This window comes from Miniopterus natalensis, chromosome 2, assembly GCF_054644295.1.
Source record: "Miniopterus natalensis isolate mMinNat1 chromosome 2, mMinNat1.hap1, whole genome shotgun sequence".
Lineage (NCBI taxonomy): Eukaryota > Metazoa > Chordata > Mammalia > Chiroptera > Miniopteridae > Miniopterus > Miniopterus natalensis.
Window position 1 is genome coordinate 173893562 of NC_142082.1, and position 18237 is coordinate 173911798.

General features: G+C 48.1%; 1 protein-coding gene across 1 annotated transcript in view; it reads right to left on the reverse strand.

Annotated features, from left to right (window-relative positions):
- Positions 1 to 18237, reverse strand: part of PAH (phenylalanine hydroxylase) — a 54372-nt gene that overhangs the window by 3813 nt on the left and 32322 nt on the right. The window contains exons 5-8 of the mRNA XM_016223152.2: positions 9392 to 9459; positions 6373 to 6569; positions 4307 to 4442; positions 3233 to 3302 (exon numbers count right to left, since the gene is read on the reverse strand). Coding sequence (XP_016078638.2) covers positions 3233 to 3302; positions 4307 to 4442; positions 6373 to 6569; positions 9392 to 9459 — 471 coding nt within the window. The remainder of the gene's footprint in view (positions 1 to 3232; positions 3303 to 4306; positions 4443 to 6372; positions 6570 to 9391; positions 9460 to 18237) is intronic.

Here is an 18237-nt window from a genome sequence, read left to right on the forward strand (position 1 = left end):
AGCGTCATCTCAATTCCAGCTCAGTGTTTCTTCTCCCACAGCAGGAGTGGGACATTCCCGCAGTGTGAGGTGAGACTGAATCCTATACCCTGAAGAAACCACAGAAGTGCTGGACATCCGTCCAGGTATATATAGTTGGAGAGTCTGAAATGTCATGGACCACCTCTCATCACAGCTCTAACTGCAAAATTTCTCTAGTGGCCTCTTTGTCTCTGGTACAGCATTTGCTTCGGCCTGCCTTGTATCAGTGTGTGCATGTTTGCATGTTTGCATGTATGCCCATATGCACGTCTTCCCTGCAGTATGCATTCATTAACTGCAAAAACACTGAGTGCAGCTGGAGGTATACAAAATTGATAAACAACCTTTATCTCATGGTGTTTACATTTAAGTGGGTAGAAACAGACAATAAATAATAAGATTATACATGAGAATGTTAGAAGGTTGTAAGTTCTTTAGGAGGAAGGGAAAAAAAGAGAGGGTTGAGGGGGATTTAGAGTGCCAGGAGTGGGGGAGGTGTCAGGAGTAATTTTAAATAGGGTCCCAGGGTAAGCGCTGTTGAGATGACACTTGAGCAAACGCTTGATGAAAGTGAGGTTGTTGGCCCTTCTGACATCTGAGGGAAGGGCACTGCATAGGCCAAGTGTACGGCCAGTGCAAAGCTCTCTAAGGAGGGGAATTTCAGTTGGTTCAAGGCGCAGAGAGGAACCAGTGTGGGTGAGGGGATACCACTTGCCACCCCCGCCCCCAGAGTAAGAGAGTGGGGGGAGTGGCAGGTGATATCAAAGAGAAATCTGGAGCCCAATCAAGTGGGACCTTTTTAGCTATTTAGGGCTTAAGATTGTCCTCTCAGTGAAATGGGGAGCTAAAGTGGCAAGATCTGATTTATGTCATCAAAGACTCACTCTGGTGGCTCTGTGAGAACAGACTGTAGGGGGTCAAGGGTAGAGACAGGGAGACCAGCCAGGAGGCTACTGCAGTCACCAAGGTGAGAAATGCTAGCGGCTGAGACCAGGTTGGCAGCAGTGACTGCGATGGGCAATCATCAGATTCTACACATATTTTGAAGGTAAAACTCTTAGAATTTTCTAAAAAATTGGATGTAGGTATGTAAGAGAGAAAGGAGTCAATGATGTCCCAAGTGCTTTTGGTTTGAGAAACTGGAAGGATGGAGTTGATATGAACTATATAGGGAGGAATGTGGGAGGAGAAGGTTTGAACAGGAAAACCAGGAATTCGGTCCTGGACAGGATGAATAAAGATACCTATTAGACCTCCAAGGGCGGATATAGACTAGGCGGTCGGATATGTAAGTGTAGGTTTCAGGATTCAAGTCTGCGGTGGAGGTATAAATGTGTTCATCATCAGGATAGAGATGGTATTTAAAGCCATGAAATTGGGTGATATCACCAAGGAATTAATGAAGATAGAAGAACTAAGAACTGAGCCATGATGAAGCAAGAGGTTACACGGTCTTCATCTCTTTATTCCTGCCTGGGCCAAACCCAGAGCCTGGCCCAGATTACATGCTGAGAAAATGCTGTCTAGTTAGAATGAACCAAATTTAGATACTGGCTTAGCCTGGCTCTACTCTCCTGCCCCTTCCCCATCTCTGTTCCAGACATGCCCAGTCCTAAGTCTACCAGAAGCCATTGATAAATCCAAGATCAGAACGGTGCCCTGTTCTAGTAGTCACCATTCTTTGTGAGTCCACAGCCTGCCTAGAACAGGGGACTCAAGATTTCCCTGTGTTCCGTCCCCACCCCATCTTTTACTCTAGAGGAAAGCAAGTCCTGCTTTAGATCAAAAAGGAATGTGCTCAGGGAAGCTTCAGAATGGTTCTCTGCCTTGGGACTGTCCTGGTCAAAGTTGAAACCACGTGACCCTCATGGCCCACAGCTCCTGTCTCTTGACTCAGGTAACTGTCCACTCCCTGTGGGGCTCCCCAAAATGGAAATGGCTGAAGGAGGATTGTTACTTAGCCTCTGATTGGGCAGAAGAGCTTCTGATGGTGAGAACAAAAAGTTCTATTCTCTGAGAAGAAAACTAATTTATCTTTGGCCATAGTAACAGATCCCAGTTTTAAAGCTTCCCCAAACAATCAATGACATCCTGGCAGCAAGAACTACACTTCTGAAAGTCAGCACGTCAGCAGTAACTTCAGCCCAGTGGTAATGCTTCCCAGTTAAGGTTCAGTTCATCCTTAAACACCCCCACCTCTAAAAGTCCAACAATCTCTGAGTCCACAATTCCCAAAACCCTACATAAAAGCAACAGATTTCTTCGTTTGGAGAAGGCTGTGTCTTCCAAGAACAGTTCTCCCTTACTTAGCAAGCAATTAATTCAGCTTTTTTGTTTGTTTATTTGTTTCGGATATTAAGTGGTAGCATCTTCATTCAACAGTAGAAATATTTATTTCTTCCAGCTGCTTATAAAATTCACACACAATCCCATTACTCTGAGATTCATACTTGGTCCAGCATTTGCTCATGGGTCATCCTATTTTTTTTTTTTTTTCTTTTCTTTTTATGTGGCAGGATTGCTTTTTATTGATCTACATCTGTAGAGACTGAGGCACAGGGTGCCCTGACAAGGCAGCTTTTCTCAGGTCACACAGCTGATTTGTGGCATGGTGGGGCCTATGCGAGTACCGTCATTCAACAATCTTATGATCCCACCTACCCAACCATGGCTCTAGGCTCTCTCTCAGAGCCTAGAGAGCATTAGTAGGATTCTTTCACTGATCCCAAAAACATTTTTTGAATGTGGTCACCACTGTGATAGATGAATCAAGATCTGACCTGTTGTTTTGCTGATAGTGGTAAGACGTTTGGCTTATTATTTTTTGCTAACTCTGAGTAGAGCTATTGGCATTGGATTCTTGGTAAATGTCATCTTACTTAATGAAAGCATATACCAAATGACTGCTTGACTTCTACATGGGAATCAGGGAGGTTTTCGTGGATGAAAAGGCTATTAAACCAAACTTGGAAGGACAAGTGAGATTAGCAAAGTCAACAATATAATTCAGAGGATGAGGGATTCACCAATCCCATGCTGTGATCTCTAGAATGGGAATTTATCCATCTCCATGGGACCACACACCCATCTCAGGTGGGAGTGCAGAACTGTACCTTCCAGAAGACATGAGAGTGCCTCCATGCGATCAATCTATTTGAACAATCCAGGTCTCACCCCTGTAGCCAGAAGGCTAAAGAGCTTCATTCCTCACCTGGGAAAACTGGGCAAAGCTGCGATCTGAAAACAAGGGCACATGTCCCAACAGCTCATGGCAGATGTCACTGAAAGACAGAAAGCACAGAGCTTGGAGGTGAAGAAGGGTTACAAGGCAAGCCAGACTCAGTCTTTCTAGAGGAGTAATGGGGGGGGGGTAATTCATTCAGCCTTATGACCTCACTTCCAAGAATTAGTGGTGTGCAAACCTTAGAATCAGATGAGGCAGGGCATAAGAGAAGGAGACGAAGAGGAAAGAAAAGAAGGGGACAGGGCAGGGCACAGCAGGAGGGAGTCTTAGGTGTGCGCCCAGTGGGCTGCAGAAGAGCCAATGTTCCCGTGGGCATCCTCCCACACCCCTGAGTGAGCTGTGGATCACGAACACTGCATATCCCAAGTCTTTACCTTGGCATTGACATTCCTCGGCAGATACAATGTGCTCAGTTATACCCCACGGGAAATTAAAAAAAATTTTTTTTTAATATTACCATTCCTCTCTTATTCTAGAGTGGGCAGCGGTCAGTCAGGGAAGAAAACTTACATTGATTTAACACGTTATGTGCCAGGCCCATTAGGAAGAGGTCTTATCTGATTTATAGCAATGAACTTTGTAGGCATTTGGGGTGTCTTGCTGACTTTATATAAATTGCTTAAATTGTCTAAGACAGTAGCTAAATGCAAAAGTAAGCGGCGTAGCAGCCAGCCTCTCTCTGCCTCCAGTCAAAACACAATCTAGGCAAAGAAAGCTCAGAAGCATCTAGGTGTGTATTCAGGAGGTGCTTGGATAGCCTGCCAGCTCCTTTTCCTGCTCCCATTTGGCATTTGAATGTGACCTCGCATTCCCATGGCCACGGGAGGTCCGAATCTCTGGCTCACAAGATACCCCAATCTCCAATCAGCGGTCTGTTTGAACAGCGAAGGTCCCCGTAAGAGATGAGTTTTTCTCTCAGCATCAAACAGCCCAGGCCACTTGTTCTGCGAGCCGGTCCACAAGGCACTGAGACCTCGTTCCTGGGTCAGGGAGAGGGGGCAGGCGCCGTGGCGGGCCCTGGAGGCGGCAGGCGATACTCACGGTTCGGGTGTGTACATGGGCTTGGACCCGTGTCGGATGTACTGGGTGCAGTGGAAGACTCGGAAGGCCAGGCCGCCCAGGAAGTCCCGAGAGGAGAGCAGGCCGGCCACGGGCCGGAGGCGGAAACCGGTGCAGCCTGGAAGCGAGGGGAGGGGCGCAACGCGGCTCAGCGGGCCGGGCCCGGGCACCGCTGGCCGGGAGGGGGGCTGATGCCGGGCAGAGCTGGCCTCAAATGCCTGCCCGGCACTTTCTAGTTGGGTGATGTGAGCCGAGCAAGTTCCCTCATCGGCAACATGTGGATGAATATTTCTTAGGGTCACTCTGAGAATCAAAAGAGCTAGTAAAGTACTTTCACAGAGCTTCGCATTTTGGAAACATCCAACAAATTTAGCTTCCATTATTGTTTGTTAAATTGCAACCGAGGGAATTTTCACTGCACTTCCCAGGAAGGGAAAGGACGTTAGGAGCCCCGGCTGCTCCATCGCACCTCACACCGTCCGCCCCGAGGAGCAGTGGCTCCTCCGACTGGAGCCATGCCATGGACTACCCGCCGTGCCAAGGAATGGGCAAGGATCCGCCTAATCTAGGACGAAGGAACAGGGATCCACGGTGGCTGCACATCTCTACCACCTTCCCTCGGCTGCTTTTATCATCATAAAGCTGCTGTTTGTTCCCATCTCTCTGGTTCCTCCATTTGTCTCAATTTGTTTCAGCCTCAGGAAGGTAAGGACGGTGAGCATGGTGATAACAGCTAATGCTGTTATCAGAGGCTGCTCTAACCACGTACAGGCCAACTACTGCTCAGGGTAACCCTACGAGGTACATGCTTCTTCTCTCCCCGTTTCACAGATGGGGAAGCTGAACCCCACAGATGTTCAAGTTCCTGTCCAAGGTCACAGCTACAGACAGCCTGGCTTCAGGGGCTGTTCTCTTAATTGCCACTTATAACTCCCCAGTGGCTAGCATTACAGTTTTATTATTATTATTACGACTATTGGCCACGGCAACATGGGTAATCAGCTAAAGAATGTCCTTAGGACCCTTTATCCTTCCACGTAGGTTTTCTGGAGCTTCAGGGTGAAGTTCACTCCGCTTGAGCACTCCTTTCCCTATTTATCTGAGAAGCAAAGACTCTCTAAATGAGAGGAGCCCAAAAGGTCCTATAGCCCCCCCCCGCCCCCCAATCAGTCCCAGCTGCCACTTCCCTTCTGGCCACACAATTTCCCTGGCTCCCTGCCCCAGGGCTGACCATACCATCTCCACATAGCTCAGAGGCATGGAAAGTTCATTTTTATAAACCTGCGTGGTCTGTCTTCCCACTTTCCCTCATTCTACCTGGCACATAGTAGGTGTTTACTATGGGTTAGTTGATTGTTATAACTTGGTTTTGCTGAATGAACAACACCTGGCAGAGAAAACACTTATCTCCCTGGAAGTGACGTGAGAGGCCAGTCACCCCGATGATGTAGTTCCCCACTGAGGTACTCAGAGGCCAAGTTCGCCCAAATGCCCTGAGCACCTACTGTATATGCATCCCTATGCTGGGTGCTTTCACACCCAACATCTTATTTCATTCTCATAACTGCCCTGTGAGAAAGGCTGAAAGGCCGGCTCAGAGTCCATGGGACAGGTGACAAAAGTGAGGCAGGTTTGCCCAACCAGAGAAAGTCAAAGCAAAATTCATACCGGATGGGTGTACAGACGTAGCGCTCGGGGCTCTTAGCACTGCCCACAACTAACACATTTCTTACGCAAGGCACGCTGCAGCCATCTCATGACAGAGCAGGGTTACAAAGAGCACAGTGACTGGGCAACCTGGGCTTTGAGTGTGAAAAAACAAAAATGTTTCAGGGGCATCGAAAAGGCAAAATCCATGCCTGGTGCCTTTAGATGGGGGGTGGCAATGAGCGTGGATTAACCGTGGAGGCTGGAAGGGGGGAGAGCTGAGCAGCGACACGGCCTTTTTCCTGGGAGCGTCACCCCGCGAGCACTGCCACCCACACAGTCACACGGGCCTCCATTCGCTGCCCCCCCGCCCCTTTACCTCTGGCCCCGACGTGACTTACTCTGCAGGAACTGGGAGACCTCCTCCAGCTGGGGAATGTTGTCCTCGCGGAAGCCACAGTACTTCTCCAGAAGCGGGAAGATGTGGTTGTGCTCGTAGCAAGCGTGGGTTTTATACAAGGACTTCAGAGTCCTGAACACCGTGCCCCAGGTCTTCTTTTCTTCCTCCGTGTACTCCACTAGCGGGATGGGCTGCCCACTGGAACACACGCATGAGGTGTTTGCCTCGGGCCGGGTGAAGGAGCGTTAGCAGAGGGACATGGGTCCAGACTCTGTGAGCTGCCACCACCCGGACTCCCGCGGTTTTCACGAGTTGTTTGAAAGGGGAAAATTCCACTTCTTGATGTAGGAAATAGTCAACCGATTTGGTTAAGCAGCAACGCAAGGTCTCACCTCATCAGCTGTACCAAGGATCTGCTGTCACAGGGGGAAACCACTAGGCCTTTCTGCTCTCTCATCTGCCTAATTGTTTAGGGAAGGTGGAAATCCACTTACCTTGGGGCCAGGGAGGGAAAGTAAATGTGTAAAGTAGTAGATATAGGCAATAGGAGGGTGGGGTTGAGACAACTGAAGAGTGCATCCTCTTTTGAAACAAAAGCATCGAATTTCAGGTACAGTTCTGTATTATGTGAACTAAAGCAATGATTTGTGGGCTAGAGAGGATTGGACATGTGCACCATGAGTTTGAGACCCTAGTGTAGTGGGATGTACTTGCTAGAATTGATATTTCGGCCCCTGGGAAGTTATAAAAGTGTTTAAACACATGCGAGGTATCAGATCTGCTTACTTGGTGTCTTCCACTATGACATAACAGAACTGCAGGGAGCTTGGTAAAGTACATATGTTGGACTTGCCCCGTGGATCCTGAATCTGTGGGGGTGGGAGGGCCCAGGCATCTAGATTCCAATAAGCTCCCAGGCAACATGATATAATAGTTTCAGAGTCCTTAGGTTGAAAGGTGCTTTGGAAAACTATCTAAGAATGAGCTGTGTTCTGAATAGTGAAATAAAATAAAAGCCAAGAAAGCCTGACTTTGAAGACCAGTGACTGTTCTGTGGGCTGCAGGCCTGTTTCCTAACAGGATATTCAGCATCTGGGACCAGGAGAGACTGTTTATCTCAGAATCATGGCTTATAGTCATCTGGCTCCAAACTAGGTCACTCCTGCCTTTTCAGAACTGCAGCTCATCCAAGGTCAGGAAAGCAAAGTCACTGCTATGGTCTGTAGGAAGTTGGGCAGGGATCAGGGGGAAGAGACAGATTTTTGCTTAAGTATTAAAAGCAAGACAAGCTCAGAAGGTCCTGTGATGCCAGCAGGGACTGGAAAGGGGCATCAGGTAAACCCCTGCCTAAGGATGCACCATTATACAGGCTTTGGAAACAAAGAGAGTTGGGTTCAACTTTTGGCTGTGCCAGGTCATAGCCGGATGGCTTTGGGCAAGTTAGTAAACCTCTCTGCGCCTAGCCTGTGTCACTCTTACATGGGCTAACTATTCGGACATACGCTTTCTCAACCGATCAATATGCTGGGATTCTATGGTTCATGGTGCACAAGTTTGATCCCCATGTGGAGCAATTATTGGGAAGGAGCTAGAAACCCCAGTGTGGGGGCTGTTGGCATGGAGGCTGGTGGAAGATGAAGAAAAGGGCCAAAGTTGAGTCCTGGAAGATGTTACTGTTTCTGGCGTGGGGGGGGGAATTGGCCAGAAGAGACCGAGAAGGAACCACAGAAAGGAAAGAGAGAAACCGGCATAGAGTGAAATCTATGGAGAAATGCAGTCTGCTGACTCTGATTGTCCCCAGACACCCAGGGAAGTGACTGAGAATGACTTTGGAGTTAAACAAGCCTGAGTTCAAAACCAGAGCATGCCGCCTACTGGTATATGATTTTGCCAAGTTACTTAACTGTTTTAAGCTGTAGTTTTCCCATTGGGAAAATGGGGAGTTACTATTAAGACAAAATGAAATAATGTACACAGACATTTAGCGAATTCCCAGATATAGCAGGGAGCTAATCCCAGTAAATGTGATCTATTATTATTGATCAGCTGAAGAAGGGCTCTTATCTGTACCTGACTTGACGGTGCCCACCCACCTGACCATGCTGGGGCAAAGGGAAGAACAGGAGAGAGAAGTCGCCATGGTCTGTGATTCCTGCCGCCACAAGCCAAAACCCACGTGCGCTAGGCCAAGGTCAGCATGGTTCTGGATCCTTCCGTTACAAGGAGTCATTCAGAGGAGGAAGTTTTCCCATTTGGAAGGTGACTTTGTCCCCAGTGTGCAGAGCCCTGCCATCTCCTTTACCTTCCTCTATCCTATCCAGGTGTTAAAGAACCGCTGCTCGGTGGTCCGGTCCGCTGCTAGGTTTCTCCCTGTGTTCACCTTTCCTCACGCCCTCAGCTCGGGAATGGAGCTCAGCCCCCAGACACTAAGCTTCCCATGGGGCCCCTCTGAGGTTCCTGAGGACTCAAAATAGCACCCAGCTCTCTTGCAAATAACACATTTAACATCTGCATATTCCTTTGGCTAAAAGAAAGCAGAGGAGGAGCATGGCATCCCAGACCGGGAAAAAGGCTCCTGAGAAAACTGCCCCGCAGCGGGGTCAGGCGGGATGGAAGAAGGCGGGAGGCCGGCGCGGGCCCTCCGAGATGCCTCATTTCAGCACAGCGGCCGGCCCCTGGCTGTAAATGATTCTCTCCCCTCCTTCCACGGCCAGTGTGGAGAATACCAGAGGCTCTTCTGTTCAGCACCGAGGCCCGTCATAATATTTCAGACGTCACTGCCTAATTACACAGCACAGCCTGGGAGGGAGCTGGGCCCCAGCAGCGGGGAATTTTGTTTTGTCTAGCGGCATTTTTTTAACAGGTGTTATTAAAGGGACACACACACACACACACACACACACACACACGCGCGCGCGCGCACGGCAGGACTCTCCATGCTGGTATTTTCCAACCTTGGGAAGGGAGAGGCAGGCTAGGGGAGGGCTCCCCCCCCCCCCCAGCAATCGGCCCAGACTTACTGGCGGTAGTTGTAGGCTATGTCAGCAAAGTACTTGCGTCTTGCACGGTACACGGGGTCTTTAAAACCCTAGGAGAAAGGAGGCCCTTGTTATCTCGAGGCTTTGGAGGGGGGTGGGAGGACTAGGCCTGGCATATCCATGCACGCTTTGGATGGGAGCCCTTGAGCTCGGACAGTGCACCGCTCCTTCCCTTGATTGTACCCTGAAAATAAAGTCTCCGTTAAACCAAGGGTAGGCTCTCCCACAATATGATGAGGGACACCATTAGCAACACCTTCAATTCAGTGTGAGCCCCTGTGCCGTGGGATCCGAAAGTGCAAACAGTGTACAGGTTTTAAAGAAATCTGATCCATAGCATTTCTAACTTGTAAACTTGCTACGTTAGGCCAAGCCCGTAGGGTGGGCATCTATAATGGAAGATATACACCACCCACTAAATGACTGACTGATGGAAAGTGTCTGGCACTGCCTCCTAACTCCCTGCTAGACAAACAGAACATGCTTACTGCCACTGCAACTTTTTAAAATACCATTTATTGAATGCCTATTATGTGCCAGTCTGTGTGTGCTAGAAACGTATTTTATTTATAACTCTCACAACAAATCTGTAAGGTAGACTATTTTGGAGAGCTATCTGCACCCCATGTTAATTGCAGTATCATTCACAACAACCAAGACATGGAAACAACCTAAGGAAGGTTCATGATAGGTGAATGAATAATATTCCATTGTTTATATGTATTTATTCAGCCATAAAACAGAAGAGAAAACCTTCTGACAATATGGATGGACTTTGATCGTATTATGCTAAGTGAAATAAGTCAGAGAGTGAAAACAAAACTGTATGATCTCACTTATGTGTATATGTTTTGAGAAATAGAGAAATCCAAATGTTTCACACTGGAAAAATAAAATTACCATACATTTTTTCATTCAAAACCTAAATTCCAGATAAGTTAAGTAATTATTAGTTTAGAAAATATTCTATGACATGATCATTGCAAAGTATAACTCCTGTTTTCCCTAGAGCACTGCATGGTTTTGAATCATTTATTGCAGGTAGAAAAGCTCAGGGATCTGAAAAGTTAAAACTACCATTGGGTCTGTATCTTCTGGGAGATGATAATTTGCTTTGAGATGATGTGATAAGAAAACTAGGGCCAGCCAGGTGTGGTTCAGCAGTTGAGCATCAACTGAGGATCCAGGAGGTCACAGTTCGATTCCTGGTCAGGGCACATGCCCGGGCTGTGGGCTCGATCCCCAGTCGGGGGGTGCTCAGGAGGCAGCTGATCAATGACTCTCTCATCACTGAGGTTTCAACTCTCTCTCTCCTTCTCCCTTCGTCTCTCTGAAATCAATAAAGATTTTTTTTTTTTTTTTTTAAAGAAACAAAGAAAAAAAACTGGGCACCATGATTTGATTTCCAAGCAGTACTAACATACCTTTTTATGAACCCATCTTTTGGGCTAAATGAAGAACACATCTCCATACTGAGAACTCAAAGTATAAATTTCATGGTTGTCAATCGTTACAGCTTGACTGTGACAGTCACCCTCACCCTCCAGTCTTATTTAACAGTCAGTAGTAAATGCCTTAAACAGGCCCTAAGTATGAAGTGTAGACTTTTGCACTTACAAGGTGTCTTGGGGAACATCTATTTCTATATTTTGAACTAGGTCTGAGAAAGGTGAAGCTCAGGGAGCCCAAGAACTCTCAACTGCAGAACCAGGACCTCCACTCGGGTTCTCTGGTCCTGCCCAGGCTGGTGAGTGGAGGTTTCAGAGTTGAAACTCAGAGAGACAAGAGAAGAATTCCCTTAAACCGTGGATCTCCACCTCATCAGGCCGCCTCCAGAAATGGGGGGCCCATGACGATTTCTCTTTACCTTCAATCTGTAATGTACTTTGTCTAGGTAGCTTAAACATTTTTCCATCAGTGATAAAAAGCTTACAATAAAATTGTGTATCCAGTAGGTGTCAAGCATGTCAGAGGGAATATATAAATATATAAATGAATGAAATGATGGAAGAAATACACCAAAGCCCAACAAATGTGATGAAAACGAGAAACAGTAACTGTTTTATTCTCACGTGCTATTTATGTTTTTGAAGTTTTCCACTGTGTGTGGGTTTTTTATAGCTAGAAAAAAGAAAAGCAATAGTAAAATTCCATCTCAAGTCATTATGGAAAGTGGCAGCAGATTCATCCATGGAGATACATCAACGCACATGTACACAGATTCTGTCCATGGGGTGGTTTCTAACCATGGTCTGTTCAGCTCAAAGGCACTGAAAGTTCATCATTAGCCTGCAAGGGGCCCCCATCAACTGGGCTGCATGGGCTTTGGGCTTTTGCTCTCTCCCTTCCCAGTGAAAGGAGCCGCACCCTTGAAGGCCGCCTCTCAGGGAGCTGGCCTCGCATCCTTAGGGCTGCCGGGGGACCACGGCCTCCGCACCTCGTGGAAGTCGCCCTGAATGAAGCTCCGGCTGGCGATGACTGATCGCGCCGTCTCGATTTAGACTAATAGCACAGTGTCAGAGCTCCGCGGGTAATTTACTTATAATCACCCTGTCTCAATTAGGCTAATAGCAGCAATTTTGGCTGCACTGCGTGTAACCAAGTATGTTTTGACAGGAAAATATATTGCTGGTAAAGAAGGGATGAGGGGGAGGGGGAGAGGGGAGGAGAGGTGGAAGAAAGTAGAGAGGGTGCCACAGGATGCAAAGCCTACACAGGACCACTCGCCTTGCCCTCAGACTTGCTGTGCCTGAGGGTGTTGAAGCGTGTGATTTTGCTTATGAGAGGCTCTGGGGGGAGGGGAGCTACGTGGAAAAGCCTCCCGAGAATCCTAGACAGAAGTTTTTATGTTATCATTTCTTGACCTCATGGCTAAGGTTAAGCCTCAGAAATGCCATCTGTAGTCAGGCAGGATGGAACTAATACAAAATACTATTGAATGTCAACTGTAATTGAAAAATAATATTAAAAAAATAGAATGACTAAAGGGGAATTTTAACCTAAAAGAAAGGCAGGCAGGCTGGGTTAGATTATTAACCCGTTCGATCACGAGGAGCACGGCCTGGGGTGGGTCAGTTCTCCTCTCGCAGCCCTAGTTTCTTCAGCAGTGCACGGGACGGTCAGTGCAGGCCCCTCCCAGTGCTGGGCGGACAAGATCAAGTAAACTTCTGAGTACAAGGAGACACTCAGACAGTGATGCATTTGTGCGCAACGGCGGGAAAACCCAAAGCTGAGAAATTTGGTTCAGAACCTAAAAAGAATACACTCTAGAGTGGTCGCTCAGCCCCATCGCCCGTCCTTGGGCTTCTTAAACAGCATCTACAGAACTCTTACCTCGCTATTTACATTTTAGGCAGTAATGAGAGGCTTTTTGCATCCTATGGATCCCACAGCAACTGGAGGGAGGAGGAAGGCACACAGGAGACAAGAGGTGCAAAGCGGGTTTTTTAAGTATCTACCATTGCCATCTGCCCATGCCCACTGCGCTTGCTCACTCCGTGCTGTTAGCCATGGTCACCACCCATGATGCCAAGAAGCCCGTTCTAGAAAGGATTTGGATATCTGGCTGCCTAGGCCAGTGACCCGGGAGTTACTGTTTTACTTCTCTCCTCCCCTCTTCCTTCACATCCAATAATCAATTTTTGACCATTTTCCCTTTCAAATACCTTGAGTCTGTCCTTTACGGGTTTATTCTCGCTGTTAGGCTCCGTTCAGGCCTCCACCATTCCTGCCGGGACCCTGTAACTACTTCCTTTGTCTCCTCTCCAAAGCCACCGCCCTTCACTTGGGCGCACGTAGACCCACAAAATGCAAAGCTGGAGGGGTCACTCCCCTCCTTGAAAACTTTCTCATCGCTTTTAGGGTACCATCCAAAATCCTTAAGATAGTCCACAAGACTTTATGTGAGCTTGTCCTGCCTACATTTCCAACTCCATGCTGAACTATAGTTGCCCACAAATTATGTCTCCAAATTAATCCAGATTGGTCTTATTTTAATTCTTTAAACGCACCACGCTTTCCCCCTGTATTGCAGCCCTCACAGGCCTGTTCCCTCTGGTTGGATTACTATTCCTCACTTTCTCGGACCAATAAGCTACTACTCAGTCTTTCTATCTTGGTTTGAATCACACTTTTAAAGTCCTTCCTTGCTTTTCCAGTTTATTGGTTTTCCTCTACAATAAACCCCCTCGGCAACCTGGGTGTTTTTCCTTTCATATAATCATCATACTTGTTAATAATTATTAAATTCAAGAATGTGTTTGTCTTACTTATCACTGGATTTTCTGTGCCTGGCATACTCGGCACACTCCGAAGAGCTATTAAAAAAATTATGCAAACCTTAAGCAAAACAAATGTCACAGGGTGCCTTTTCAAATCCTATCAGATCGCTATTTAACAAGCTCACTGTGTGCTCCAGGGGCACGTACATTTGTTTGATGTGCAATTTGCTACGTAGTAAGGCCCCAACTCTTTAAAGTTGGATGCTGACTTACAGAAGAGGGAGAAGTTGCCAAATATTTATTTTATGGTCCAGGCACAAATGATTTCGGTCCAGCAGAAAGGAGAACACTCACAGTTACGACTTTATTGCCTTCTGGGGCCTTGGTGATTTGTGTGGCCATCTTTGTGATCTTCTCCCAGCATTTGCTTTTCCAACGACCATATGGACTTTGGTCTCTGGTATCTTCCTTTGCACCACCTTTGTCATCTTGCTGGGTCCCTCATTCCTGAGTCCACGGATCTTTGACAGATGTTCACTATATATACCCATATGACAGCTGTTCCTAACTTTTAAAAAATTACTTTTCTGGTGCAGCCACTATGGAAAACAGGATGGAGGTTCCTCAAAAGATTAAAAATGGAGCTGCCTTTTGACCCAGCGATCCCACTTCTAGGAATATATCCTAAGAATCCTGAAACACCAATCAGAAAGAATATATGCTCCCCGATGTTCATTGCAGCGCAGTTTACAATAGCTAAGATCTGGAAACAGCCCAAGTGCCCATCAATGATGAGTAGATAAAAAAGCTGTGGGACATTCACACTATGGAATACTACGCAGCTGTAAAGAAGAAGGATCTCTTATCCTTTGGCACAGCATGGAGGGACCTGGAGAATATTATGCTAAGTGAAATAAGCCAGGCAGAGAAAGACAAACATCACATGATCTCGTGGAATCTAAAGAACTTAATAAACTGATGAACAGAAATGATTCAGTGACATGGAAGCATATATGAGACTGGTGAATCTCAGAGGGAAGGAAGGAGTGAGTGGAGGGGGAGAGATTAACCAAAGAATTTATATGCATCTATGCACAACCCAAGGACACAGACAATGGTGTGGTGAGGGACCGGACCGGGGAGGGAGGTGGGGGGGATGGAGGGGTCCATGGGGAGAAAAAGGGACATCTGTAATATTTTGAACAATAATAAATAAATAAATAACTTTGACAGAGCAACTTAGTAGGCGTGCGACAGTCATTGATGACCACTCAACTGGCTGGCTGACCCTCAGAATGGATTCTGACAGGCCCTCAGGTGAAGAAGGTTGGGTGGGTGGAGGGAGAGGAAAGGAGAGAACTACTGGTCTTAGGAAAGAGCAGGCTCTTGCTGGTGAGTAGGAAAGCTTAATACCTACAACCGAAAGACCGAAAAGCAGTTTGAGAGACTTGGATCAAGAATAGAAATGAACACGGAACAGTGGTGTTGACTGACATTTCCCCACCAGAAGGCTCCCCGCAGTGCGGGTCTTCATCTAGACACAGGTGCGGGTGTTAGGGAAACTGAAAGACAGCTCTGGGGTTGGGACTGGGTGGCGGGGGCTGCTGGTGCCCCCTCCTTCTTTCTGAGAATATTGTTAACGTACTTTTCTCCGTCTCCTTTGCAGTTAGTTGTGGCCTGTGACTGAGCTGTAGTCAGTGGAGTCTGAGTGAAGAGATGTGAGTCGCCTTCAGTCCCGGCCCATACAAAGCTCCCAAGAGCAATTCTCAGGGGCTTCTACATGCAGGCGCAGAGCGCGGAGGGCTCCGAGGACCTGGAGGAGGGCGCAGCCCGTGGGGGTAAGGGGGCTTGGTCTCTGCAGGACTGTGTGGAGCAATTTCCCAATTGACTGCACTGGGAATAAACTTTGCTTGGGTTAAGCCATGGATTTGGGGGTTGTTTGCTAAGCAGTCAGCTACTCTGGTTGTTAGAGGGCTTAACTCAGATCTCCCTGTTTCTGAAGTCCTCCCTAACCATTCCGCCCACAGTGACATTAGAATTGACAGCACAGACCGTATGACTCATTAAACCTGGTGTTTAATCATGTACGTCTTTGCTTTATGATTTAACCAAATATTACCCAAACTGTATTCCAGGGAACACTACCATTCAAGATAATGTTGCTAGGGGCTTAAAGGGGGTTCCATGGGTAAGTAAGTTTGAGAAACCTTAGGTTACATGGGTTTCATTTTTGCAGGACTTTCCAAAGCCTCTAATGAGACCGTGAAACTTGTACATGCTGAAGACGGAGTTTCAGAAACAGTGTTCCTCCCTTTGATCATGTGATTTTTTCGTAGACTGTAGCTCAGGACACATGCTTATGACCCTCTCACTTGCATTTCTAGCTTATGCCTCCTATGAGGTTATTATGGGTCATGAAGTAGTGAATTTATTCTGACCTGATCAAAGTCTAAATCGCCGTGCCTACGGCTCTACAGCATTGAGTGTGAGAGTCACTGGGCCTGGGCAACAGGCAGGTGGAAGGCGCTAGGGAGCCAAGGTATATGAGTTGGGCCTTAGAAGCAAATAGAGGTCTTCCGGCAGGGAGAGAGCAGCTGGGGGGCAGAAGGAAAAGCATCCCCGGCAAAGGAAGCAACGTGGACGGGAGCAGAGGCTGAGTGTGGTTGGAGAAAGGAGAGTCGCTTTTAGAAATGGAAACTGAACAGACCCACTTGGATCCTGCTTGCCAGGCTTACGGTTGCAAACCTCCCCCTCGGCCACCCTTTTGGGGAGAGTAGTCAGCCCTCCTCCCTCAACCCTACAACGGGAGGCTCCTGGGGGCCGGGACCATGTCCTATTTAATCATTTCAACCCCCTTCCTTGCACGTGGTCTGGGACACAGTTCACAGACACTGGGGACACTGCCCCCTCTGCTGAGATTTCTCATCTGAAAACGAGAAAGTACAACTGTCCCATGGGTTAGGTCATTTAAGTTTTGAAAATGCAGGTAAAGCATTTAGCACAGGGCCTGGCATACAATCCGAGCTCAAGAAACGTTAGCTCTGAGTGTCATTCACTTAATCAACACAGTAGAAGGAAGAAAGGGGACAGGGACGGAGGGAAGGCGATGGCCAGAGGGGAGCACAGCTGCCCTGTTTCCTTCCCCCACCGCAGGAGCCCTTCGCCTCTGTTTCGGGAACAGTCCTTCCCCGGCCTCATTTCTGAGCGGCTGTTCTGGAGGCCCTGGCGTGGGCTATTGGGTCAAACACCGGTGCCACTGCCAAGAGCAGGGTCAGGGAGAGGCGAGCTCCCCGAGTGCCATGGGACGGGGCGGAACAGAGGGTCCTGTCCGAGGAACACGCACCTCTGCTCGCACCCTGGAGGGCCTGCGCTGTCCTTGGCCCGTCAGCTCCCAGATATGACGAGAAGCCGCAGGAAGGAACAGAGAGAGCCTGGCTCCTCCTCAGGAGGACTGTGTACCTGATAAAGTGCATTTTTATGATAAAATTCATGACACTGAGAGGCCAGGGAGCCAAAAATGTGGGCTGGGTCCATAAGGAGGAATAAATTCCAGGGTTTTAAGATCGGCCCCATCTGCCTCCGAGAAGACACACCAGGACAGAGGTGGGGAGGTGGCCACGTCCCTGGACTGGCCTTTTCCCCCCCATCCCCAGATGACAGGGGGTGTGGCCAACGGGAGGGATGAGGGCCAGGGCAGGGGGACTGGAGGTTGGTAAGAGGAGAAAGGCCAAGATGGGCCGACCCCATGGACTGGGTCAAAGGCGACCAGACATCTTTGCAAAGAAACGGTATCTTTGGAGATGCTTTGCTCTCAGGGCCCATGGCCAAGAGGCCCCAGACAGAGACGTGTCAAAGGGGATCATTCACAGCTTACTCAACTGTAAGGGCCCACGTGATGTGAGGAGAAATCAGACTCTGGGGGAAATGCAGATGCTCCCTAACCCCCTGCAAATGGGAACAGCCTTAAAGTCACTTAAAGGCTAATGGGGGCCATTGGCCTGGGAGGACAGTAAAGGCCAGTGAACGTGATGGCGGTGGCATCTCTTGCCTACGGAGGCTGCCAGAACCGGCTCCGAGCCCAGGCTGGGCTGCTCCTCTCCAGGACCCTCCACCCCAGGGGAGAGGTTGGGTCAAATCTCCCCACCCTGGTCCTCTACCCAGAAACCGGTACAGGGCACCCTCCCCACCGTAGGACGCAAGACAGTCTGAGTTCTCTGTCTGGTACCAGAACTTTTGAAACCTGGTCCTCATACCGGTCACACCGACCAGCCCTTCTAAAATACTCTGGGCACCTTCAGGACCCTGCGCCTCGCACGCACTGTTCCCTCCACCATGACGCCTCCTGTCTCCTTATTTGACTAGCATCTTCCACTCCTTTCAAGATCCAGGTCAATGTCGCCACCCCCACGCTTCCCTGGACCTGGAAGAGTTGTTAGTAGACTGTTTCCCAAGCACAGGTTTAATCCCCTGTGACTGTACAAAGTCAGAGAAATAAAGATGATTTACATATCTGAGTGTGTCTGTGTGTGTGCACACACATGTATGTATTATACATAAATAATAGTTTCTGGATATTTGCGCCAGCAATGATACTGACCATGATGATGA